Source organism: Canis lupus, chromosome 25, assembly GCF_048164855.1.
Source record: "Canis lupus baileyi chromosome 25, mCanLup2.hap1, whole genome shotgun sequence".
NCBI classification, from domain to species: Eukaryota; Metazoa; Chordata; class Mammalia; order Carnivora; family Canidae; genus Canis; species Canis lupus.
The window spans coordinates 44,304,837-44,330,016 of record NC_132862.1 but is presented as its reverse complement, the minus strand read 5'-3'; the positions used below and the strand labels follow the sequence as shown (position 1 = coordinate 44,330,016).

General features: G+C 42.3%; 1 protein-coding gene across 1 annotated transcript in view; it reads left to right on the top strand.

The window, feature by feature from the left end:
- Nucleotides 1-25,180, top strand: part of CACNA2D4 (calcium voltage-gated channel auxiliary subunit alpha2delta 4) — a 123,976-nt gene that overhangs the window by 6,650 nt on the left and 92,146 nt on the right. Inside the window, exons 5-12 of the mRNA XM_072797433.1 lie at nt 914-1,076; nt 1,444-1,575; nt 19,255-19,315; nt 19,970-20,120; nt 22,186-22,260; nt 23,233-23,322; nt 23,432-23,545; nt 24,030-24,108. Coding sequence (XP_072653534.1) covers nt 914-1,076; nt 1,444-1,575; nt 19,255-19,315; nt 19,970-20,120; nt 22,186-22,260; nt 23,233-23,322; nt 23,432-23,545; nt 24,030-24,108 — 865 coding nt within the window. The remainder of the gene's footprint in view (nt 1-913; nt 1,077-1,443; nt 1,576-19,254; nt 19,316-19,969; nt 20,121-22,185; nt 22,261-23,232; nt 23,323-23,431; nt 23,546-24,029; nt 24,109-25,180) is intronic.

Below are 25,180 nucleotides of genomic sequence, written 5' to 3'. Positions count from 1 at the left end.
TAGAAAGCTCTTGCTGTCGGCAGAGTTGTGGCCTGGGGTGGAACATAGGGGTGCCCTAAGGGGGCTGTTCAAGATTTGAACCAGCTGTGGAGGGAGGGTGGAAGAGGGTCTGATTATGGCCCTAAGTGTGGTAATCCAAGTGGACCCTCCAACACTGCATGTTAGTACCAGAGAACACGCTGGTAGCTCCTCAGAGGGTACGGGAGGGGGGCACCCACTGGTGCTGCCTCAGGCCCAGGCTGCATGCTGCTTCTTTTTCTTTTTTCTTTTTTTTAAAGATTTTATTTATTTATTCATGAGAGACACAGAGAGAGAGAGAGAGAGAGAGGCAGAGATGTGGCAGAGGAAGAGGCAGGCTCCTTGCCGGGAGCCCAATGTGGGACTCAATCCTGGAACTCCAGAATCATGCCCTGAGCTGCAGGCAGACACTCAGTGGCTGAGCCATCCAGGCATCCTTGCAGGATTTTTCTTAAAGAGAGAAGTCTCACCTTTCAGGGCCATTCCAGGTCCCTAGGAACCTCCCCACACTGGAAAAAAATCGATGGTACCCATGAGGCTGTCACTGTCTCTACCTCACCTTGGATTTCTGGCTGCCTGTCTCTGGCTCTCATCGAGTCATACACACACATGCTCAACAGAGTGGGGAACTGAAGCAATCATCTAGACAATTTATATATAAAAAACATTTGAATCAACCAAGAACTCCAATATCTGGATATGTACTGTCTGTATGTGTGGTGCAGATTACTGCCTGAATTGTTCATAAATGTTGCTGGTCTGGATGCTGTCAGTGTGTCTGACCCTGTCTCTCATGTCAGACTCCTCTGACCTGCACCATTTCTCTTTCTCTCTCTCACCCTGTGGGTCTCTTGTGTCCACACCGGCTACCCTACTTGTTCCTGTCTGCCCCTAGTTTAACTACTACAATTCTGTCCTGATCAACGAGAAGGATGAGAATGGTGACTATGTGGAGCTGGGGGCTGAGTTTGTCCTCGAGTCCAATGCTCACTTCAGCAACCTGATGGTGAACACCTCCATCAGCAGCGTGCAGCTGCCCACTAATGTGTACAACAAAGGTAGCTCCCCGACTCACCCTGTGACTTGGCACTCTTTCTGAACAGTTTGTGCTTGCTAGGTGGTACTGTGCATTTTAATGCTTTGCTTCCATTTTCCTGAGAAGCCCTGCAGAGTGTAAATGGATTCTCCAACCTCCTTGACTGAGGAGAACAAGTAAAAGGATTCTACACAAGTCAGGGCTGGGAGAAAAATCAGTGTTACTGGAATGGAGTGTGTGAGTGTGGTTCCAAGTGCAGCATAATAGGCAATTATAAACAAAATCACTGCAGGTTGGGCTATGTGTGTGTGTTCAGTGGGTGAAGAACTGGTCATTGTTGCTTCTGACTTAGTTTCCCCAGTAGTTCCTTCTATAATCTCTCCCTTTAGACCCAGACATTTTAAATGGAGTCTACATGTCTGAAGCCTTGAACCCTGTTTTTGTGGAGAACTTCCAGAGAGACCCAACACTGACCTGGCAATATTTTGGCAGCTCCACTGGATTCTTCAGAATCTATCCAGGTAGGGACTTTGGGAGGCATCTCCATGGTCTTCTGGGCTTTTCTGGGAATAAGGCAATTGAGGCATTGAAGATGGACTCTGGCACTCAGACCCCCAGTGAATGGAAAGCATCTAACTGAAAGCATCTCCAACCCACATTTTGACACTTCACAACATGTTAAGCACATTTACAATAAATAGCTGATAAATGAATGAATGAATGAATGAATGAATAAAACTATCAAACAAAAAATAAATAAATAAATAAATAAAACTATCAAATACCATGGTAACCAGCCCCAAAATGCCCACATTAAACTCTTGTCCCATGAAAAGCACTATGGAAAATGCAAAGTAAGATAAAACAAGTCTTGATCTTAAGAAGTTTATATCCTAATTAGAGAAATAGAGTATACTCACTTGAAGTGCTCAACAGCAATGCAGAAAGTGTCACAGATTAGTATGTGATTAGTGGCCACCTTAATAGGTGACATGGGAAAGCTCCCTTGCCCATCAATAAAAATAGGAAACAGAAACATCTACCACAAGGTTTGCATTCTGCTCCAACCCATTTTTGTATTTTAGCACTCTGTCGGTAAAGTCTTGAGGTTGCCCTGTTTTTCTAAGTCAGGAAATCAGAGAAATCCTAAAGGGATCCTTTGTGTCCCCAGTCTGGAAAAGCCAGAACCTCCACAGAAGCCCATAGGGTTCCCATTGTTAACCTACCCTTGTTTCTCTGTCCCAATCCACAACCAGTCACTGGTTCTTTTTCTGCTCTCCAGAGCCTCAATGAGCAAGCTCATCCCTCTTCTGTGTAATAGCCCTTCAAATGCTTGAAGACAACTCACATGCCTCCTGGGTCTTCTCCGGGGTAGAATTCCTGCAAATATTTTTGTCACATCAGGGCTTCCAGAGATATCAATTTGTAGGCAAACAATGCAAAGAAGGGGGCAATTTCTCACACCCATACCCACATTTACAGATATGTGTCAGCCCTCAAGTGGACAGGGTTGGGTTGACCGTAATCCTTGATCATGGTATGCTGTTCCCATGGGTCCATGCAGGCCTATCTCTATTTATTTCATTCTACTTTTAACTTTTTAATAATATAATGAATACTTGTATATACATCACCAATACAAAAACTAGAATGTTAACAAACCTCTATCTACTTAATAGGCTCCTCCTCTGATCTGCCCTTGACCCCAACCTGCCCCAAATCCCACCCTCCCCAGCTAACCAGGTAATAGCTATCCTGCACTCTCAACTTATCCCTCCCTTTGAATTTTTTGGCTGTCTGCTTAGTTATTTAGTCTTATCTCGTATTGACAAATGCACATACACATCCACTTAATATATTAATTTGTTTCACTCATTTTTGAAATTTACTAAACTGGTTTTATGTTTAGACTCTCAGAGCTTGCTTTTTCATTCAGTATGATACTAGCGACATTCATCTGGGTCATCACATATATCTGTACTTTGTCATCTTTGTTCCTGTATCATATTCTTAGGGGCCAATATATCAGTTTATTCATCCTCCTCATCCTATCTGGGTTGTTTGCAATTTTTGTTTTTCTTCTCTGTTTTTGTTTTGTTTTGTTTTGTTTTGTTTTACTTTTAAGAACAGTGTTGCTATGAATGTTCTTATCATGAGTCCTGAGACATATTGTAAGAGCTTCTCTTGGGTGTATACCTAGGTATGGAACTGCTAGATTCATAACTGTTCAGCTATGGCAAGAAAGTGCAAAATTGTTTTCCAAAATGCTGGCACCAATGATATTCCCACCAGCCATGAATAAGAGATTCTGTTGATCCACATTTTCTCAAGCCATGGGTATTGTGAAATGTTAACCATTTTTTATAATAACACTTTAGTATAAAATGGTGCTTCACTGTGGTCTGGCATTGCATTTCCTCTTCCACTTGTGAAGTTGAATGTCTCTTCATATGTCATTTGCTGCATGTATTTCTTCTTCTGTGAAATGTCTATTATGTCTTATAATTGTTTATTGCCTTTTCTAATGTTAACCCAGCTTCACATTTTTATGAAAACCTAACTCAATCATAACAAATTAGTCTTTTATGCATTGCTGGATTTAGTTTGCTAGTATCTTGTTTAGGATTTTTTGCATTGGTCAGTGAAATGGTCTTATAATTTCTTTTTCAGGTACTGTCTTTGTCTGTTTTTCAAAATTATACTAGCTTCATAGAATAAGCTGGCAAGTATTCCCTCTTTTTCCAATTTTTAAAAACATTTAAATAAGTTAGAGTGATTTCTTGCCTTGAAAGCTTGTAGGGATTCATCTATAAAACCATATAGACCTGGGATGCCTGGGTGGCTCAGTGGTTGAGCATCTGCCTTCCACTCAGCGCATGATCCTGGAGTCCCAGGATCGAGTTCCATATCGGGCTCCTTGCAAGGAGCCTACTCCTCCCGTCTCTGCCTCTCTCTCTCTCTGCCTTAAATCTTAAAAAAAAGATTTTATTTACTTATTCAGGAGAGACGCAGAGTGAGGCACAGAGAGAGAGAGAGAGAGGCAGAGACACAGGCAGAGGGAGAAGCAGGCTCCACGCGGGGAACCCAATGTGGGACTCGATCCTGGGACTCCAGGATCATGCCTAGACCAAAGGCAGGCGCCAAACCGCCGAGCCACCCAGAGATTCCCCCAAATAAAAACTTAAAATTAAAAAAACAACAACAACAACAACAACATATAGACCTGATGTTTTCTTTATGGGAAGATTTTAAATTTTAAATTACCATTTCATTATGTTTAATACTTGCAAGACTAATAAGATTCTCTATTACTTCTTATTTTGCTAAAATACTTTTTCTAAGATTCCATCCATTTTGTCTTAATTTTCAAAACTATTTCCAGAAAGCTTTTATTCTATTATCTTTTTAATCTCTTCTGTATCTATAATTATTTCCCCTTTTTATTTATAGTATTATTTTTTTCTTCATCATTCCACCACTCGTTTCTCTATTTTGTTAGTCTTTCTCAGGAATCATCTTTTGTCTTCATAAACTGCTCTCTTCTTAGTTCTCTGTGTCACCTGTTTCAGTTCTGACTTTATCTCCTCTTCACCATTTCCTTGGATCTGTTGTTCTTCTTTCTTTTTTTTTAATAATAAATTTATTTTTATTGGTGTTCAATTTGCCAACATACAGAATAACACCAGTGCTCATCCCGTCAAGTGTCTCCCTCAGTGCCCGTCACCCATTCACCCCACCCCACCCCCACCCTCCTCCCCTTCCACCACCCCTAGTTCGTTTCCCAGAGTTAGGAGTCTTTATGTTCTGTCTCCCTTTCTGATATTTCCCACACATTTCTCCTCCCTTCCCTTCTATTCCCTTTCACTATTATTTATATTCCCCAAATGAATGAGACCATATAATGTTTGTCCTTCTCCGACTGACTTATTTCACTCAGCACAATACCTTCCAGTTCCATCCACATCGAAGCAAATGGTGGGTATTTGTCATTTCTAATGGCTGGGGAATATTCCATTGTATACATTGTATACATAAACCACATCTTCTTTATCCATCATCTTTCGATGGACACCGAGGCTCCTTCCACAGTTTGGCTATTGTGGACATTGCTGCTAGAAACATCGGGGTGCAGGTGTCCCGGTGTTTCATCACATCTGTATCTTTGGGATAAATCCCTAACAGTGCAATTGCCAGGTCATAGGGCAGATGTATTTTTGACTCTTTGAGGAACCTCCACACAGTTTTCTAGTGGCTGAACCAGTTCACATTCCCACCAACAGTGCAAGAGGGTTCCCTTTTCTCCACATCCTCTCCAACATTTGTGGTTTCCTGCCTTGTTAATTTTCCCCATTCTCACTGGTGTGAGGTGGGATCTCATTGTGGTTTTGATTTGTATTTCCCTGATGGCAAGTGATGCAGAGCATTTTCTCATGTGCATGTTGGCCATGTCTATGTCTTCCTCTGTGAGATTTCTTTCTTTTGCCCATTTCATGATTGGATTGTTTGTTTCTTTGGTGTTGAGTTTAATAAGTTCTTTATAGATCTGGGAAACTAGCCCTTTATCTGATACGCCATTTGCAAATATCTTCTCCCATTCCGTAGGTTGTCTTTTAGTTTTGTTGACTGTATCCTTTGCTGTGCAAAAGCTTCTTATCTTGATGAAGTCCCAATAGTTCATTTTTGCTTTTGTTTCTTTTGCCTTCGTGGATGTATCTTGCAAGAAGTTACTGTGGCCGAGTTCAAAAAGGGTGTTGCCTGTGTTCTCCTCTAGGATTTTGATGGAATCTTGTCTCACATTTAGATCTTTCATCCAATTTGAGTTTATCTTTGTGTATGGTGCAAGGGAGTGGTCTAGTTTCATTCTTCTGCATGTGGATGTCCAATTTTCCCAGCACCATTTATTGAAGAGACTGTCTTTCTTCCAGTGGATAGTCTTTCCTCCTTTGTCGAATATTAGTTGACCATAAAGTTGAGGGTCCACTTCTGGGTTCTCTATTCTGTTCCATTGATCTATGTGTCTGTTTTTGTGCCAGGACCACACGGTCTTGATGACCACAGCTTTGTAGTACAACCTGAAATCTGGCATTGTGATGCCCCCAGATATGGTTTTCTTTTTTAAAATTCCCCTGGCTATTCGGGGTCTTTTCTGATTCCACACAAATCTTGAAATAATTTGTTCTAACTCTCTGAAGAAAGTCCATAGTATTTGATAGGGATTGCATTAAACGTGTAAATTGCCCTGGGTAACATTGACATTTTCACAATATTAATTCTGCCAATCCATGAGCATGGAATATTTTTCCATCTCTTTGTGTCTTCCTCAATTTCTTTCAGAAGTGTTCTATAGTTTTTAGGGTATAGATCCCTTACCTCTTTGGTAAGGTTTATTCCTAGGTATCTTATGCTTTTGGGTGCAATTGTAAATGGGATTGACTCCTTAATTTCTCTTTCTTCAGTCTCATTGTTAGTGTATAGAAATGCCACTGATTTCTGGGCATTGATTTTGTATCCTGCCACGCTGCCAAATTGCTATATGAGTTCTAGCAATCTTGGGGTGGAGGATTTTGGGTTTTCTATGTAGAGTATCATGTCATTGGCTAAGAGGGAGAGTTTGACTTCTTCTTTGCCAATGTGAATGCCTTTAATGTCTTTTTGTTGTCTGATTGGTGAGGCAGGACTTCCAGTACCATGTTGAATAGCAGTGGTGAGAGTGGACATCCCTGTCTTGTTCCTGATCTTAGGGGAAAGGCTCCCAGTGCTTCCCCATTGAGAATGATATTTGCTGTGGGCTTTTCATAGATGGCTTTTAAGATGTCGAGGAATGTTCCCTCTATCCCTACACTCTGAAGAGTTTTGATCAGGAATGGATGCTGTATTTTGTCAAATGCTTTCTCTGCATCTAATGAGAGGATCATATGGTTCTTGGTTTTTCTCTTGCTGATATGATGAATCACATTGATTGTTTTACGAATGTTGAACCAGCCTTGTGTCCCGGGGATAAATCCTACTTGGTCATGGTGAATAATTTTCTTAATGTGCTGTTGGATCCTATTGGTTAGTATCTTGTTGAGAATTTTTGCATCCATGTTCATCAGGGATAGTGGTCTATAATTCTCCTTTTTGGTGGGGTCTTTGTCTGGTTTTGGAATTAAGGTGATGCTGGCCTCATAGAACGAATTTGGAAGTACTCCATCTCTTTCTATCTTTCCAAACAGCTTTAGTAGAATAGGTATGGTTTCTTCTTTAAAGGTTTGATAGAATTCCCCAGGGAAGCCATCTGGCCCTGGACTTTTGTGTCTTGGGAGGTTTTTGATGACTGCTTCAATTTCCTCCCTGGTTATTGGCCTGTTCAGGTTTTCTATTTCTTCCTGTTCCAGTTTTGGTAGTTTGTGGCTTTCCAGAAATGCGTCCATTTCTTCTAGATTGCCTAATTTATTGGCATATAGCTGTTCAGAATATGTTTTTAAAATTGTTTGTATTTCCTTGGTGTTGGTAGTGATCTCTCCTTTCTATTCATGATTTTATTAATTTGAGTCTTCTCTCTCATATTTTTAATAAGGCTGGCTAATGGTTTATCTATCTTATTAATTCTTTCAAAGAACCAACTCCTGGTTTTGTTGATCTGTTCCACCGTTCTTCTGGTCTCGATTTCATTGAGTTCTGCTCGAATCTTTATCAACTCTCTTCTTCTGCTGGGTGTAGGATCTATTTGCTGTTTTTTCTCTAGCTCCTTTAGGTGGAAGGTTAGCTTTTGTAATTGAGTTCTTTCCAGTTTTTGAATGGATGCTTGTATTGCGATGTATTTCCCCTCAGGACTGCTTTTGCTGTATCCCAAAGATTTTGAACGGTTGTATCTTCATTCTCATTAGTTTCCATGCATCTTTTTAATTCTTCCTTAATTTCCTGGTTGACCCTTTCATCTTTTAGCAGGGTGGTCCTTAACCTCCACGTGTTTGAGGTCCTTCCAAACTTCTTCTTGTGATTTAATTCTAATTTCAAGGCATTATGGTCTGAGAATATGCAGGGGATGATCCCAATCTTTTGGTATCGTTCAGACTCGATTTGTGACCCAGTATGTGGTCTATTCTGGAGAAAGTTCCATGTGCACTTGAGAAGAATGTGTATTCAGTTGAGTTTGGATGTAAAGTTCTGTAGATATCTGTGAAATCCATCTGGTCCAGTGTATCATTTAAAGCTCTCGTTTCTTTGGAGATGTTGTGTTTATAAGACCTATCGAGTATAGAAAGTGCTAGATTGAAGTCACCAAGTATAAGTGTATTATTATCTAAGTATGTCTTAACTTTGGTTATTAATTGATTGATATATTTGGCAGCTCTCACATTCGGGGCATATATATTGAGGATTGTTAAGTCCTCTTCTTGGATAGATCCTTTAAGTATGATATAGTGTCCTTCTTCATCTCTCACTACAGTCTTCGGGGTAAATTTTAGTTTATCTGATATAAGGATGGCTACCCCTGCTTTCTTTTGAGGACCATTTGAATGGTAAATGATTCTCCAACCTTTTATTTTCAGGCTGTAGGTGTCCTTCTGTCTAAAATGAGTCTCTTTTTTTAAAAAAAAGATTTTATTTATTTATTCATGAGAGACACACACAGAGAGAGAGAGGCAGAGACACAGGCAGAGAGAGAAGCAGGCTCCATGCAGGGAGCCTGACGTGGGACTCGATCCTGGGTCTCCAGGATCACACCCCGGGCTGAAGGCAGCGCTAAACCACTAAGCCCTAAATGAGTCTCTTGTAGACAGCAAATAGATGGGTCCTGCTTTTTTTCCAGTCTGACACCCTGCGCCTTTTGATGGGATCATTAAGCCCGTTCACGTTCAGAGTTACTATTGAAAGATATGAGTTTAGTGTCATCATGATATCTATTCAGTCCTTGTTTTTGTGGATTGTTCCACTGGACTTCCTCTTAAAGGGGAATTTTAAGAGTCCCCCTTAAAATTTCTTGCAGAGCTGGTTTGGAGGTCACATATTCTTTCAGTTCCTGCCTGTCTTGGAAGCTCTTTATCTCTCCTTCCATTTTGAATGAGAGCCTTGCTGGATAAAGTATTCTTGGTTGCATGTTCTTCTCATTGAGGACCCTGAATATATCCTGCCAGCCCTTTCTGGCCTGCCAGGTCTCTGTGGAGAGGTCTGCTGTTACCCTAATACTCCTCCCCATAAAAGTCAGGGATTTCTTGTCTCTTGCTGCTTTAAGGATCTTCTCTTTATCTTTGGAATTTGCAAGCTTCATTATTAAATGTTGAGGTGTTGACGGTTTTTATTGATTTTAGAGGGGGATCTCTCTATTTCCTGGATCTGAATGCCTGTTTCCCTTCCCAGATTAGGAAAGTTTTCAGCTATGATTTGTTCAAATACATATTCTGGCCCTCTGGCCCTTTTGACGCCCTCGGGAACCCCAATTAAACGTAGGTTTTTCTTCCTCAGGCTGTCGTTTATTTCCCTTAATCTATCCTCATGGTCTTTTCATTGTTTGTCTCTTTTTTCCTCAGTTTCCCTCTTTGCCATCAACTTGTCTTCTATGTCACTCACTCCTTCTTCCACCTCGTTAACCCTCGTCCTTAGGACTTCTAGTTTGGATTGCATCTCATTCAATTGATTTTTAATTTCTGCCTGATTAGATCTAAATTCTGCAGTCATGAAGTCTCTTGAGTCCTTTATGCTTTTTTCTAGAGCCACCAGTAGCTGTATAATAGTGCTTCTGAATTGGCTTTCTGACATTGAATTGTAATCCAGATTTTGTAACTCTGTGGGAGAGAGGACTGTTTCTGATTCTTTCTTTTGAGGTGAGCTTTTCCTTCTAGTCATTTTGCTCAGTGCAGAGTGGCCAAGAACAAGTTGTATTGGGAAAAGGAGAAAAAGAGAGGAGAGAAAGAAGGAAAGAAAAGAGAAAAAGAAAAAAGGAAGAAAAGAAGAAAAAAAAGAAGAAAGAAAGAAAAAAAGGATGGGGGAAGCAAACAGAAATAAAAAAAACAAGAAAAAAAAAAAAAAAAAAACCACGGGGGAGTATCTTCTGATTCTGTATACTTTAAGTCCCTTGACTTCCCCTGGAACTTGTCTGTCCAGCTGGTCTTCTGGGGGAGGGGCCTGCTGTGCTGATTTTCAGGTGTGAGCACTTGGGGGAGCTGCTCTGCCCCCTGCCTGGTGCAGGGCTCGGTGGGGGTTGTTCACCCCGTGAGGCCCCAGGAGGAACAACCCCAGTGGCGGGACCAGCTCTGGAGCCCTGGAGTCAGCCCCCGCAGTAACTACTGAGCTCTCCTTCCGCAGGGCCTGGAGGCTCCGGGCGGGGCCGCTGATCTGCTCAACTGGGGCAGGAGCGTCCTCGCTGTCCTGGGCCCTCCCGGCCTCTGCCTGTCCCGGGGGAGGCCGGATCCTGGGCTGTGTCCCGGCGCCCTGTGCTCCCGGCCTGCGCTGTTGGATTCGCACTCCCGCCCCGCAGCCCCCCGAGCTGCTCCCGCCCCGCAGCCCCCTCCGCGGAGCCGCCCCCGAGCCCCCCGAGCTGCTCCGGGTCCCCCGTGCGCGCTGCAGCCCTTTGGGAGCTCGGCGCGCTCTCCGGGGCGCAGGTGTCTGTTAGTGTCCCCGGGAGCCCGAGGGCATCCCCGCCCTCCTGGGTCCTGCTCCACCTCCCCGCGAGCCCCTTTCCGCCGGGAAGGTCGGTGCAGCTCCTGCGTCTCCGGGACGGGGCTCTCCTGTCCTGGGGACACTCGCCCTGGCCTCAGCCCGGCTCCTCGCGGGGCCCCTCCCCCTTGGAGGCCTTTTGTTTCTTTATTTCTTTCTCCCCCACCCCGTCTTCCTACCTTGACAGAAGCGCGAACTCTTCTCACTGTAGCGTTTCAGCTGGTCTCTCTTTAAATCTCAGGCCGAATTCGTAGATTTTCAGGATGAGTTGAAGGTTATCTAGGTAATGTGGTGGGGACAGGTGACCTGGGGACCCTACTCTTCCGCCGTCTTGCCTCCTTCGTCTGTTGTTCTTCTTTCTAACTTAGCTTTAATTTTTAGCCTTTGTTTCAAAAATAAGCGTTTATGGAGAGACCTTGGCTCTAGCAGCTGCACTTTTGCTGCATCTCACAAGGTGTAATTAGTAGCGGTTTTTAAATTTTTTTTAATTATGGTAAAATACATATAACATGAAGTTTATCACCCTAACTTTTAAAATGGAATTATAATTGATATACCTATTATATTAGTTTTGGCGTGCAACATAATGATTCAATATTTTTAAACATTTCAAAACGATCACCTTGAAAGCTCATTATCCTCTGTGACTATACAAAGTTATTGCAATATTATTGACTATATTCCCTATGTTGTACATAACATCCGCGACTTACTTATTTTATAACTAGAAGTTTATATCTTTTAATCCCCTTCACCTCCTTTGCCCATTACCTAATCCCGTTACTTCTGGCAACCACTAGTTTGTTCTCTGTATCTATGAGTCTGTTTGTTTTGATTTGTTTGTTCATTTGCTTTTTATTTTTATTTTTGATTTTATTTTTTTAAAAAGATTTTATTTATTTATTTATGAAAGACACAGGGAGAGAGAGGCAGAGACATAGGAAGAGGGAGCAGAAGCAGGCTCCATGCAGAGCCCCATGTGGAACTCAATCCCAGGACTCTGGGATCATACCACAAGCCGAAGGCAGATGCTCAACCGCTGAGCCATCCAGGCATCCCTGTTCATTTATTTTTTAAATTCCACACATGGAATCAAACAAATACGGTATTTGTTTTTGTCTGACTTATTTCACTTAGCATAATACTCTCTAGTTCTATCCATGTCATTGGAAATGGCAAGATTTCATTCTTTTTATGGCTGAGCAGTATTCCATTGTGTGTGTGTGTGTGTGTGTGTGTGTGTGTATACATTGTGTGTGTATGTATATAGGTCACATCTTCTTTATCCATTCATCTATCAGTGGATACTTAGGTTGCTTCCATATCTTGACTATTGTGTTAGTGCTGCAGGAAACATAAGGCTGCATATATCTTTTCAAGTTAGTGATTTTATTTTCTTCAAATAAATATCCAGAAGTAGAATTGCTAGATTATATGGCAGTTCTATTTTTAATTTTTTGAGGAATCTCCATAATGTTTCCATAGGGACTGTGCCAATTTATATTTCTATCAACAGTGCACTAGGTTTCCCTTTTCTCCTCATTCTTGCTGGCACTTGTTATTTCTTGTCTTTTTGATAATAGCCTTTCCTGACAGGTGTGAGGTAGTATCTTGTTGTGGCTTTGGTTTGCATTTCTCTGATGAGTGATGCTGAGCATTTTTTCATGTATCTGTTGGCCATCTGTACATCTCCTTTAGAAAAATGTCTTAAAAAGAAAAGAAAAATGTCTTTTCAGGTCCTCTGCCTATTCTTCAAGCAATCAGGTTGTTTGCTTTTTTGATGTTGAGTTGTATGAGTTTTTTTTTTTACATATTTTGGATATCAACTCCTTATTGTACATATCATTTGTAAATATCTTCTCCCATTTAGTAGGTTGCCTTTTATTTGTTGATGGATTCCTTCACTGCCTAAATAAGGATTGGTTACTAATAAAAGGTTGCCTTTTATTTGTTGATGGATTCCTTTATTTTGATGTAGTCCTGTTTTATTTTTGCTTTTGTTGCCTTGCCAGAGAAGACCTATCAAAAACATTGGTTTTTTTTATTTGTTTTTATTTATTTTTTTTAATTTTTATTTATTTATGATAGTCACACACAGACAGAGAGAGGCAGAGACATAGGCAGAAGGAGAGGAAGAAGCAGGTTCCATGCACTGGGAGCCCGACGTGGGATTCGATCCCGGGTCTCCAGGATCGCGCCCTGGGCCAAAGGCAGGCGCCACACCACTGCGCCACCCAGGGATCCCCATTTGTTTTTATTGAAGTTTGATTTGCCAACATAAGTATAACACCCAGTGCTCATCCCATCAAGTGCCCTCCTCAGTGCAAAAACGTATTGTTAAGACCGATGTCAAAGAGCTTATTGCCTAGGAATTTTATGGTTTCAGTTCTTATATTTAGGTATTTAATTTATTTTGAGTTAATTTTTTTACATGGTCTGAGAAAGTGGTCTAGTTTCATTCTTTTGCATGTATCTGTCCAGTTTTCTCAGCACCATTTATTAAAGACACTGTCTTTCCCACCATTATGTTCTTGCTTCCTTTGTTGTAGATTAATTGACCATATATAATTATGGATTTACTTCTAGGCTTTCTGTCTTGCTCCATTGATCTGTATGTCTGTTTTGTGCCAGTGCCATACTCATTTGATTATTACAGCTTTGTAGTATAATTTGAAATCACAGTGTGATTCCTCCAGCTTTGTTCTTTCTCAAGATTACTTTGGCTATTTGGGGGTCTTTTGAGATTCCATACCAATTTTAGTATTACTTATTCTAGTCTATCCTAACCACCTTTAAGTGTATGATTCAGTGGCATTAAGTACATTAATGTTGTTGGGCAACTATCACCACCATGCATCTCCAGAACTCTTCATCTTGCAAAATTGGAACTCTGTACCAATTTAAAAAATAACTCACCATACCCTTTTTCCTTCCAGCCTCTGGGAACCACCATTCTATTTTCTATCTCTATGAATTTGACTAACTCTAGGGATCTTGTATAAGTGGAATCCTACAATATTTGTCTTTTTTGACAGGCTTATTTAACTTAGTGTAATGTCCTCCAGACTCATCCATATTGTAGCCTGTGTCTTGTGCCCAAGATTAGTATCCGAGAAACCAAGGAGCTGACACCAATGCAAACACACGAGGGTTTATTTACAAGCACGAGCTTGGGTCCAAGTGTACCCAACACAGGGATCAGGGACTTGGACCCCGAGGTGGGTTCCAGCTTAGTTTTATGGGCTGGTCTAGGGGACCTCCAGGAAGGGGGGAGGAATTTCTCAAGTTCTGTTTACATTCTGATTTGGGGCTTTCAAGGGCATTAAGCTCTGTTCTCATTCTAATATGGGGCTTCCTGCCACTGGCTTGTGCTTTGTTCTCATTCTAATATGGGGCTTTCTAGGGCGTTAAGTTGTAAGCTGTTTTTTTCTTGTAACTGAAGTAAGGTAAATTTCAGCTCTTATTCACAGGGGCCTGAGATGGCTGCACTTGTGCTAACGCTGAACTTAAGTTGGAATGGCCTTAATTTTCTTGGCCTCCACAGTCTGAATTTCCATCCTTTATAAGGCTGAATAATATTTCATTGTATAATGGATCAAATTTTGTTTATTCATTCATCTGTGGATGGACACCTGAGTTGCTTCTACATTTTAGCTACTGCAAATAATGCTACTATGAACAGGGACGTACAAATATCTTCTTGGGACCCTACTTTCACTTATTTTGGATATGTCCTGAGAAGTGGAATTCCTGGGTCATATGGCAATTCTATTTTTAATTTTTGGAGGACCTGCCATACTGCTTTCCATAGTAACTATACCATTCTATATTTCCACCAAGTGCACAAGGATTCCAATTCCTCCCCATCCTTTATATATATATATATATATATATATATATATATATATATATATATATATACAACTTTACTCACATCTTAATGGATATGAGTGGTAGCTCATCATGGTTATGATTGGCATTTTCCTAATGATTAGAGAGGTTGAGCATCTTCTCTTGTGTTTATTGGCCATTTATATATCTTCTTTGGAGAAATGTCTATTCAAGTCCTTTGCCTATTTTTGAATTGGATTGTTTGCTTTTGTTCTTTTTGAGTTGTGGTTCTTTATATTTGGTGGATATTAACCTCTTATCAGATAAATAATTTACAAATGTTTTCTCCCATTCTATGGTTCTCTTTACCCTCTGTTGATTGTATCCTCTGATACACAGAAGTTATTGCCTGTGTTTTGGTATCACGGTGATAAGGGAACAGGGCTAGCTGAGGACAAAGCACAGCTGAGATCCCACAAATGACCCCAACCCCACCCCAGGTATGTGTGACATTCCTCAGGAAGCTTCCAATTGTCTTAATGTTAATGCCTTGTTAGAGGGAAAAGCAATCTTTAACTTGACAATGGCAAGGCCTCCAGTATCTTGTAGGTCCTCCTTAGCATATAAAAATCCTTTTGAAACCTCCCTTTCCCTTACTTCCCGAACTCTGCAGGTATATAATCAGCCTCACCTCACAGGCTCAGGCAGCTCTTCCCGCCCACGGGTCCAGTCCCCTCTACCTTAATAAAACCAACATTTTGCACCAAAGATGTCTCAAGAATTCTTTCTTGGTTGTTGGCTCCAGACCTCACCTATATTCCAAAATTTCATCAGTGGTTAGTGATATATAAATTATCATTTGCCTCTAAATATTTTTAAATTTCCCTGTGATTTCTTCTTTGATCTTTTAGTTATTCAAAAGTGTGTTTTAAAATTGTCAGGTTTAATCCAATGTGAAGGCCAGGCAAAAGTTGGTGGAAACAGGCTTTTATTGGGACACGCTCTCGGGCAGCTTCCGCGGCCCGCAGGGGAGGGACAGAGCGGGGAAGTCACGGGCTGGGGAAGTCGCGCCCAGGCAAACCACAGGCGGAAAGATGGGTCAGGGCGGCATTCTGATTAGGGCAAGGGTTATGGGTCTTTGTGCGCTTAATTAGGGTAGGGCCGCAAGGCGGCCTTACTGGGAGGTTGCTGACCTGGGGTCGACCGTTTTGAGGCCCCCAGTCTCGCCAGCCCAACAAAAATATCCAAATATATACAATTACATTTATCTTTTTATTATAAATTTCTAATTCAGTTTATTTACAGTCAGAGAACCTGACAGGTGTGGTACTGATTATGTGAAATTAGTTGAGATGTCATCAAGTATGTCATCAAGTTTTAGAAGTATTCCATGTGTGCTTGCGAAGGATATGTGTGCCCTAATTTTTGGATAAAAGCTTCTGCATATGTTGTTAGATCAAGCTTTAATTATATTGTTTAGATTTTCTATATTTTTGCTGATTTCTATATCTTTGCAGCCTGACCATCTTAGGCCCTATGACACCTTTTATTTTAAGTCCGATATCCATAGGGCAATACAAGTTTGCTCTTGGTTAGTATTTGAGTAATGATATATTTTTTGCCTCCTTTTACTTCCAACATTCTATGGCATTTTGTTTCAGTCATATCTCTTGAAGATAGCTCATAGCTTTTCAATTTTTTAAAAAAAGATTTTATTTATATATTCATGAGACACAGAAAGAGGCAGAGAGGCACAGGCAGAGGAAGAAGCGGGCTCCATGCAGGGAGCCCGATGTGGGACTCGATCCTGGGTCTCTGGGACCACGCCCTGAGCCGGAGGCAGATGCTCAACCGCTGAGCCACCCAGGCAACCCATCTTTTCAATTTTTATCCAAACTGACAATCTCTTTTACTAGTTGGCAAATTAAATACATTTACATTTATTGTATTGATAGACTTGAACATGCTATTATATGATTTTTAAAATTTTTACTTGTTCCTCTATTTTCATGGTTCCTTTTTCTCCTTGTCTTTTTCAGTGATTGACATTTTTGATAAATACCCCCTTCATTACTTATCTATTTTTCTGTCAATTTGGAATTTATCCTTCTAGGGTCTTTTTAGCAATTATTCCTGCAACTTTATCAGGCATACTAACACAAGATGTTAAAAATAAATATTATCTTTATTCTCCGTCCAGTCACAAAGGGCTTTAGGACTCTTGCGTTTCTCCTACCTTGACTTCCATTCCACTGTTATCTAATAATTCCCTTTTTTTATTCCCACAAGTTAGATATTATTGCTGTTACTTGACACAAACATTGCCTATTTGGAATTAACTCTTTGTTTACTATTTTATTTGCCCACCATTCCTTCATGCATCTCAAGCTGTCTTTCCAAAATCCTTTTCTTTCTTGAAATAAATCCTCCAAAAGTTCCTTACCAGTAGGTCTCTGGGTGGTAAACTGCTCCAGCTTTTTTATCTACAAAAGTTTTATTTTATCCTCATTTTTTGTTTTGTTTTGTTTTTAAATTCCTCTTTTTTTATTTTTACAAGTTACACAAATCATATCCTCTTGTCAGAACAGAAAGGCAAAGCCTTTTGTTTTGGAGATGAGTGACTAAGCCTGCATTTAATGACATACCCCTGAGAAATGGTTTGAATAAATAGAGGCACAGAGGAATTAGAACCCACCCACCCCCACCAAACAGATTTCAGAAAACAACACTGTTGTTCTCTATCAACACTGTCTTATTCTTTAATGATTGTTTCTGCTGGGAATGCATTTCTAAATTACCGGTTATTTTCTCTTTACCTTAAAACCGTGTTTCCCCTGTCTTCCGGCTTCCTCTGATGTTGGGAAGATCTGCTATCAGTTTACCTGCTGCTCCTTTTTAAGTATTCTAGCTTTTATGGCTGTTTTCAAAGTATTTATTTATCTAGCTATCTATCTTTGGAATTGTGTGGTTTCACTACTGTGTGTCCACGTGTGGATATCTTATTTATCCTGCTTGGACTGTTCCTCAGCCCTAGAGTGTGTGGACACCAGCCTTGGGACCATTGTTCATCCTTGTGCTCTCCTTTTTCTCTTACTACACCTCCTGCCAGACACACCTTAGGCCTTCTCACTCTAGCCTCTGGATGGATCCTTCAAATGCATGAATTTTCCCTTTACCTGCGAATAATCTGTCATGCATTTTTTCAACTTAAGTATTTTTTCCATTTCCAAAGGTTCCACATTCTTAAGACTGTTTCTTTGTTTCCAGTGGCTTCTTGTTATATATTCCTTCTAGTCATTTCTCCAGCGTAGCTATCTTATACCTTGTGTTTAGTGATTCCAACACCTGTGGTCCTTGGGAGGCTACATCTGGTGGTTCTTGCCTCTATTGCCTCTTACTCACACTGCCTGTTTCTCCTGTACTTGGTAATCTTTGCCTGGGAGGCTATGCCACTTCAAGAGGCAAGCTTCCCCTTAAGAGGACCACTTCTGTCCTTCCTGGAGTTGAAGGTACCCTTACCAAGCCCACTAAAACCCTCTTCTAAGGTTTTGGTTCAGAGCCAAGAAGCTCAGACTCAATTCCCCCTCCTCATTACTGTTCTAAGGGTCAGATTCCCCACAATTATGCTGTCACAGGAATGTGGCCTTTGGAACACCCTACTTCTCACAGCTGCTTTCAGGTCTACATCAGAAGTCAGTTACTCAAGCTTCCATTACCCTCTGGTCCCATTTCTTCCTTCCAGGGACCCTGGCTGCCCTGACCCCCACCCCTCACTCTTAGAACTCTGCTTTCATTTGTCTGGTTTTGAGGACATGATCCCTGAAAAAACCTACCTTTGAGAGACCAGTAACGCCTCAAAGGGTGCATCTCATCTGAAGTTTAACTGCTGTGGAACAGGACAATCCTAGACATGCATGATACTGCCACTATTTTTTTTTCTAGCCCAAACATAACCCATTACAATTTCACCAGTTATTTTTAATCCCTTTATTTTGAACCCACTATTTCCAATCATTAAAATCTTTCAAACAGAGATCCTATTGTGGATCATATCAGTGTTATCTGTGGTTTATATGCATTTATCCAAGTTTCTGATCAGATAAATAAGACAAAATCTACCCCAGCACTTTGCTAGTACTCAAGGCAAGATCTTTCGTACTCACTCATTCATTTTTCATTCTTGTAACAAACACTTATTGAGCATCAACTCTGCTAGGTGCTGTGTCAGATACTGCTGGTACTGGGAATCCCTGACTTCAAGGAGCTTACTGTCTTATAACCACTTATAATCACTTCTCCCAGTAAGCTTAATTAAGCTGGGTAGAAGCAGGTAGTCTAGAGATCTGAGCACCTGGCTGTTTACCACTCTGTCCATGCTTTGCTGATGGCAGTGGATGTTAAAAGTCACACCTCCTTCAAGCTTCCCTTGCTACAACTTGATGTGAAGTTCAGTTACAAATGAGTCTCAGGCATTATATTTGGGGGTCCTACTTGTGAAAGTAACCCAAATCTTGGTCTGGGCAATGTGAGTGGTATGTGTCCTCCATAAGCTGGCCTTCCCCCTTGCCGACTTCTTCAATTGCAGGGTGTGTTCTATTGGTCCCACACCCTCATGTCCAGGTCCACTACTGACCCTGTCCTGGGAATGGCCAAACTGGACCTCACCACCCAACCAGTGCTCTGAAGCACCTTTATTGGGCTGGTGGAAGAACCAGACTTTATTCCCCTAGGTATCAAATGGACCCCTGATGAGAATGGAGTCATTGCCTTCGACTGCAGAAATCGTGGCTGGTAAGAGCTCCAGGGGAAAAGTCTCTGGGGCTGGCATCTCTCCTGTAATCTCTGGGTTCTGCTTCCTCCTCTGGTCCCTGCCCTGCCCCCACCAGCAGCCAAGGACCTCAAGTGTGTACAACCTTAACCTAACATAAGAGCAGGAGACTTGCTGGCTGCACTCCTCCCTGTCTCTGCAGCTGCCCTTGCTCCAGGACTCATCACATGTGTCTTTCCCATCTCAAACCTCCTTCCAGGACATTGAATTGTCTCTAAACTAACCCTTTTCCAGACTCTCCTCTCCCAGCACATCCCTCCTCTGGCAGATTTGTAACAGAATCCGAGGGTGGAATCCAGGTGTCTCCTTTCCTGCTGCCTGCTCCTCTAGGACACCGGCTGGTCTAAAACAGGATGAGGGTTACCACCAGGACTTAACCTTTCTCCCACTTGACAGGCCCATTAGATGTGCACATTCGAGCTATTGACCCCAAAATGGCTTTAGAACTATGCTTGGGTGTATATGGTACATGATAAAACCTGGCATTGATGAACCATTGACCTGAACTTTGGGTACACTTGAGCCAGAATCTGAATAGAAATAACTAGAGACTCAGTTGGGTGGCTGTTCTGGCTTTAGTTTTCCGATTGTTGGCCTGTGCTTTCTTTCTGCTAAAGGTACATACAAGCTGCTACTTCTCCCAAGGACATAGTGATTGTGGTAGATACTAGTGGCAGCATGAAGGGGCTGCGGATGACTATTGCCAAGCACACCATCTCCACCATCTTGGACACACTGGGGGAGAATGACTTTGTTAACATCATTGCGGTAAATGTGCCTTCCTGTTCTAGAATAGCTCTCCCTAGGAAAAAAAAACTTTTTTTCTGCCTGTACTAGAATCACTTGATGTACATACTGCATAATGATTCTCTCCTCTGAAGCTCAGGCTTCTAACCTAAGGTCAGACCAAGGATGGGTTTCAAGAGTTCCACAGAGTTTCTGAAATTATGCGTTAAATGTGTGCATCCATTTTTTCTGATTCCATAGGTTTCATCAATTTCTGAGATGAGTCTGATAATAAAAATTAAAAGACACAGGCCCTGAGCAAATATCTGACTTACCCCCATCCATGTGCTCTTGACTGGTACCCATTGCTGGAACAGCCTCTCCATTATGCCCTGGCTCTTGCTTTTTACAACATTCCCAGATCTCCTACTTCTTGCATCCCACCCAAATTTAAATACGTCAAGAGAAGGGGGATGTAGGTAGTGAAGACCTAGAAAGGAACCAGCAAACCCTGGTGCTGCTTTTACTGCGACTCTTCCTGCAGATAGCTCTGCCTGCCATAGAAAAGTAATGAAGGAGAGGGAAGAGGCAGAAAGAAATGGGAAGATATAAGTCAGAAATGCAACAAAAGAGCAGGCCAGTTCAGCCCTCCAAGGAGGCAAAGTTGATTGCCACCTTGGGGGCATCATTTTGAAGGTCACCTGATCCAAAACTTTCTCCCACCAGCTTGTTACATTCCTGAAAATGCTTGTCTTCAGTGGGATTTACATATCTAGTATAGAAATATCAAGGCAACATGATCTAACTTCAAAATGTTCATCCTAGGGTGTCAGAAGGGCCCTCCTCATCCCTGAACTGCTTCCCTGAGGCCTGCATCATTTACCCACCTGCACCACTCCTGGATCCCACCCTCCCCATCTTCACCACTTTTCCATCCCTGATCATGACCTATAGTAGTGACAGGACAGCTACAAGGTCAGGTCTGACCCCTTCAGGAAAGTGGGAGTATCTCTCGCTCCTTCTGCAGTGTGTTCTGCTTCTCTCCCAGCCCTTCTCTTGCTGTTTGGGGAAGAGAGGTAGAGGAAGCATTTGCTCCTGATGTTTCTCCAGAACTCCCCCAGCATTTGCCCTAGAACCTGCGTGCACTCCTATCTTTCTCTCCCTCTCTTACTTATTTTTTTTTAAGATTTTATTTATTTATTTGAGAGAGAGAGAGAGATTGACAAACAGACTCACTGCTGAGTGCAGAGCCTGATGTGGGCTTGATACCATGACCCTGAGACCATGACCTGAGCCAAAATTAAGAGCTCAACTGACTGAACCACTCAGGCACACCTCCCTCTCTTATTTAAACAGAAGTAGATTAAAGACATTTTGAAGATTTGAGTTTTAACTGTAAGGAAGTGGAGTGATTAAGAAAAAGAGGGCAATAATAATTCATCTTTTTCCTTTCCCATCCCTGTGGATAGCTAGAAGATCTTCATTGTAAGTACAAGGCAGGGATGCCTGGGTGGCTTAGTAGTTGAGCATCTGCTTTTGGTTCAGGACATGATCCCGGATTCCCGGGATCGAGTCCCACATCGGGCTCCTTGCATGGAGCCTGCTTCTCCCTCTGCCTGTGTCTCTGCCTTTCTTTCTGTATCTCTCATGAATAAATAAATAAAATTTTTATTTAAAAAAAAGTAAGTGCAAGGCAAAGGGTGAAAAACATATTCCTAATCCCCAAACCCAGGCCCTGGGGAGGGGTCTACACTTGGAAGGCTCTAGGATTCTCATGGAAGGCACTTTGTTGTCTAGGCCCAGGAGTGAAGACCAAAGGGATTCTGTCAGTACCTTCAGGTTTCTCTTTGTGTTCTGGGAGATGGACATCACTCAGCCAGCCACCTGAGAAAATGGCTGAAGACCAGGATTTGAGGGAGAATTTTTGGAGTTAAAGCCCCACTGTTCTTATTACTCAAAAGAACTGCCAGAAGCATAGAGTACCCCCAAGATAATATTACATAGGTGCCTAGGTAACCTGTGAGTTGCCTGAGCTTTTTCACTGGGCTCTGACCTTCCAAACTGACCCTACCTGTTCTCCTGTCTCCTCTGCCCTCTGCAACTGCAGTACAGTGACTACATCCATTACGTAGAGCCTTGTTTTAAAGGGACCCTGGTACAGGCAGATCGAGACAATCGTGAGGTGAGTGTCTGTCAATAGGTGAGTGCCTGATGCTTCCAAGCCCCTGTTCTGATTAGGATGGTGGGCAGTCACCAACTCAGACTGCCTGATGGCCCCTTTTGCTTATTCCCATGGCATTTGGAAGAAGGGCAAAGCAGGTACCCATGTAAACACATCCAAGAATTTGCTTCATAAATATGCTGCCTGCCTATCAAAGCAAATAGTGAGCAAAGAGAGACCTTGCACCCAAGGGAAATTTCACTTATTCAAGACTGCATTTTCACTCTGTAGATTATCCAAGACTCTCTTTCCCTCTTTGCCTCTTCTGTGAACATTTCCACTATATCAGTCATAAGGAGTTTCCCCCAAAAGGAAGAGAAGTTCAGACCCATTGGATTGAGTCCTTCTCAAAGGCCAAGGAAGAGAGACAATTTTTTTAAAGGGAAAAGTTTTCATGTGATAGATACTTCTTCCTTTGGCTGGGGAATTTGAGTTTGGCTGCTTCTTGAATGCTGGCCTCAGATTGGATCCTGGAGCCCTTGATGACCTCCACAGTTTCCCCTGTGAAATGTTCAGTTTGGTTACATTGGGCTGGGTGCTAAAGGTGCTGGGAACCTGGCAACCTAGACAGTGACTCTTTGAAGGCCTGCCTGGACTGTCTCCCTGCTCTGGATGGGCTCACACTTGGCATTCCAGTAGTGGGGACGTGTTTGCACCCAGCCACTTATACGGTCTTTTTTTTTTTTTTTTTTTTCCACTTACACCGTCTTTTTTTTTTTTTTTTTCACTTACACCGTCTTAATTTATCTTGGGCACACCTGAGAAACATGTACTATAGAGGCCCATGATAAAATTAGCTGGATCATGAAAAGAGTGATCCCACAATCATGTCCTGGTAAAATAGCTCTAAACAGCCTCTGAAATTAACACCAGAGATGAAGGTTCCCTTGCAGTCAATTCACTGACCCTCCTCTAATTTCTTACCCATGACAGCATTTCAAACAGCTGGTAGATGAGCTGATGGTCAAGGGTGTGGGCATCGTGAACCCAGCCTTGACTGAAGCCTTCCAGATCCTCAAGCAGGTATCCACACCTGATGAAGCTGGAGAGTGAAGGGTTAGGAGACAAGGTAGAGATATGGGGAGGGCAGCTGATGGCCTATAGTCACAGTGACTTTTCTTTCCCCACACAGTTCCAAGAGGCCCGTCAAGGAAGCCTCTGCAACCAGGCCATCATGTTGATCACTGATGGGGCTGTGGAGGACTACAAGCCAGTGTTTGAGAAGTACAACTGGCCTGATCGCAAGGTTACTCTTCTGGTGGAGGACTAGGGGCAGGAGAAGGGGCCAAGGGAAGTATTCTACTGTCTACATGGGAGAACTAGTGCTGCCCAGAAGAACTGGGCCTGCCCTGAGTTCGAATGTTCTGCTCTATTAAACTTGTTAGTATATTCAGATAGTATGTCCCAGGTTGATGTTCCAAAATTATGTTGACTCTAGGCACAAAGAACTCATGCAAGAAAAAATTCAGAGTGAGAGATCAGATGTGGTGTTGAGAGGAAGACTGCCAGGCTGTGACCCTCCCCCCCTGTACTGGGCCCACATCACCATGGCCTTGGCAAGTCCCACCACAACCTGGGCCTCAGGGTTCTTTCTAGTCAAAAGGATGAGAGTGGAGAATCCAAAGTCAGTAAAGTGTTTGACCTGATATCTAAGACTCACATAAATAATATTAACACTACTTATGGCCAGAAATTATGGCTGCTGAGTACATCTGTGTCTTGTGGATTAGATTCGAGTTTTCACTTATCTTATCGGAAGAGAAGTGACTTTCGCTGACCGCATGAAGTGGATTGCATGTAACAACAAAGGTAGGTGGTGTGTGAGCTGAGCTCCTTGCAGTCTGCACCCAGTCATCAGGGATGCTGAGCCATAGTTCCCACATGGGACCTTTGCAGAGGAATGGTGCTGTGTCAAGATGACAGTATCTGCCTCTCCTTCTTATTTGGAAAAAGCTAGACAAAATGTAGAGTGCCCCATGAAACCTTGAGGAAAAGCATAATTACCCCCGCAGGGACTCTAGGTCATTTCATTTCCTGAAATGAAACTGGGAGGTCGTCTATCCAGTGTTTGCAGAAGAGAAAACTCTCTCTTCAAATAAAGCCTATATGAACCACAATACAGACAGGGTGAGGCAGAAGTGAGACTCACAGTTTAAATGTAAGTTCTCTCTTACGTCTAACCTCCATTCCTCTCATTGCAAATTAAGCCCATTTGCTGTAGTTCTGCCTCCAGACAAAAAGTAGAGGGTTATTATTTTCTTTAGAATAATGTTTTGGGTGCAGTCCTCATTTGTCTCTGGCCAGAACCCAACACCTGGGCTTCATGATGCCAACTTAGGTGCTCTGGATTCAATCAAATTTTATGGAGCATGTATTGAGGTACCTGGTAAAGTTTCCAAATTGCGGTCAGTATGGACTTAGTTTTGTCCTTGCTCCTGTTCAGCAGAAGAGACAGATAAGAGAATCATCAGTGGTGATATAATCTGAAATGTGCTGTGAGGACAGAGAGGCACAGACTATACAGGGGTTGGGAGACTGATGGGACAGACACTTCCTCCATTTGGAGAGAGCAAAGAGGACTTCTTAAAGGAAGAGGTACCTATGTTAAGGCATAAAAAATGTTAGGAGTGGGCAGCCCCTGTGGCCCAGCAGTTTAGTGCCGCCTTCAGCCTGGGGAGTGATCCTGGAGACCCAAGATCGAGTCCCACATCAGACTCCCTGCATGGAGCCTGCTTCTCCCTCTGCCTGTGTCTCTGCCCCTCAATCTCTCTCTCTCTCTCTCTCTCTCTCTGTCTCTGTGTGTGTGTGTGTGTGTGTGTGTGTGTGTCTGTCATGAATAAATAACTAAAATCTTTTTTAAAAATGGTAGGAGTCAGCTGAA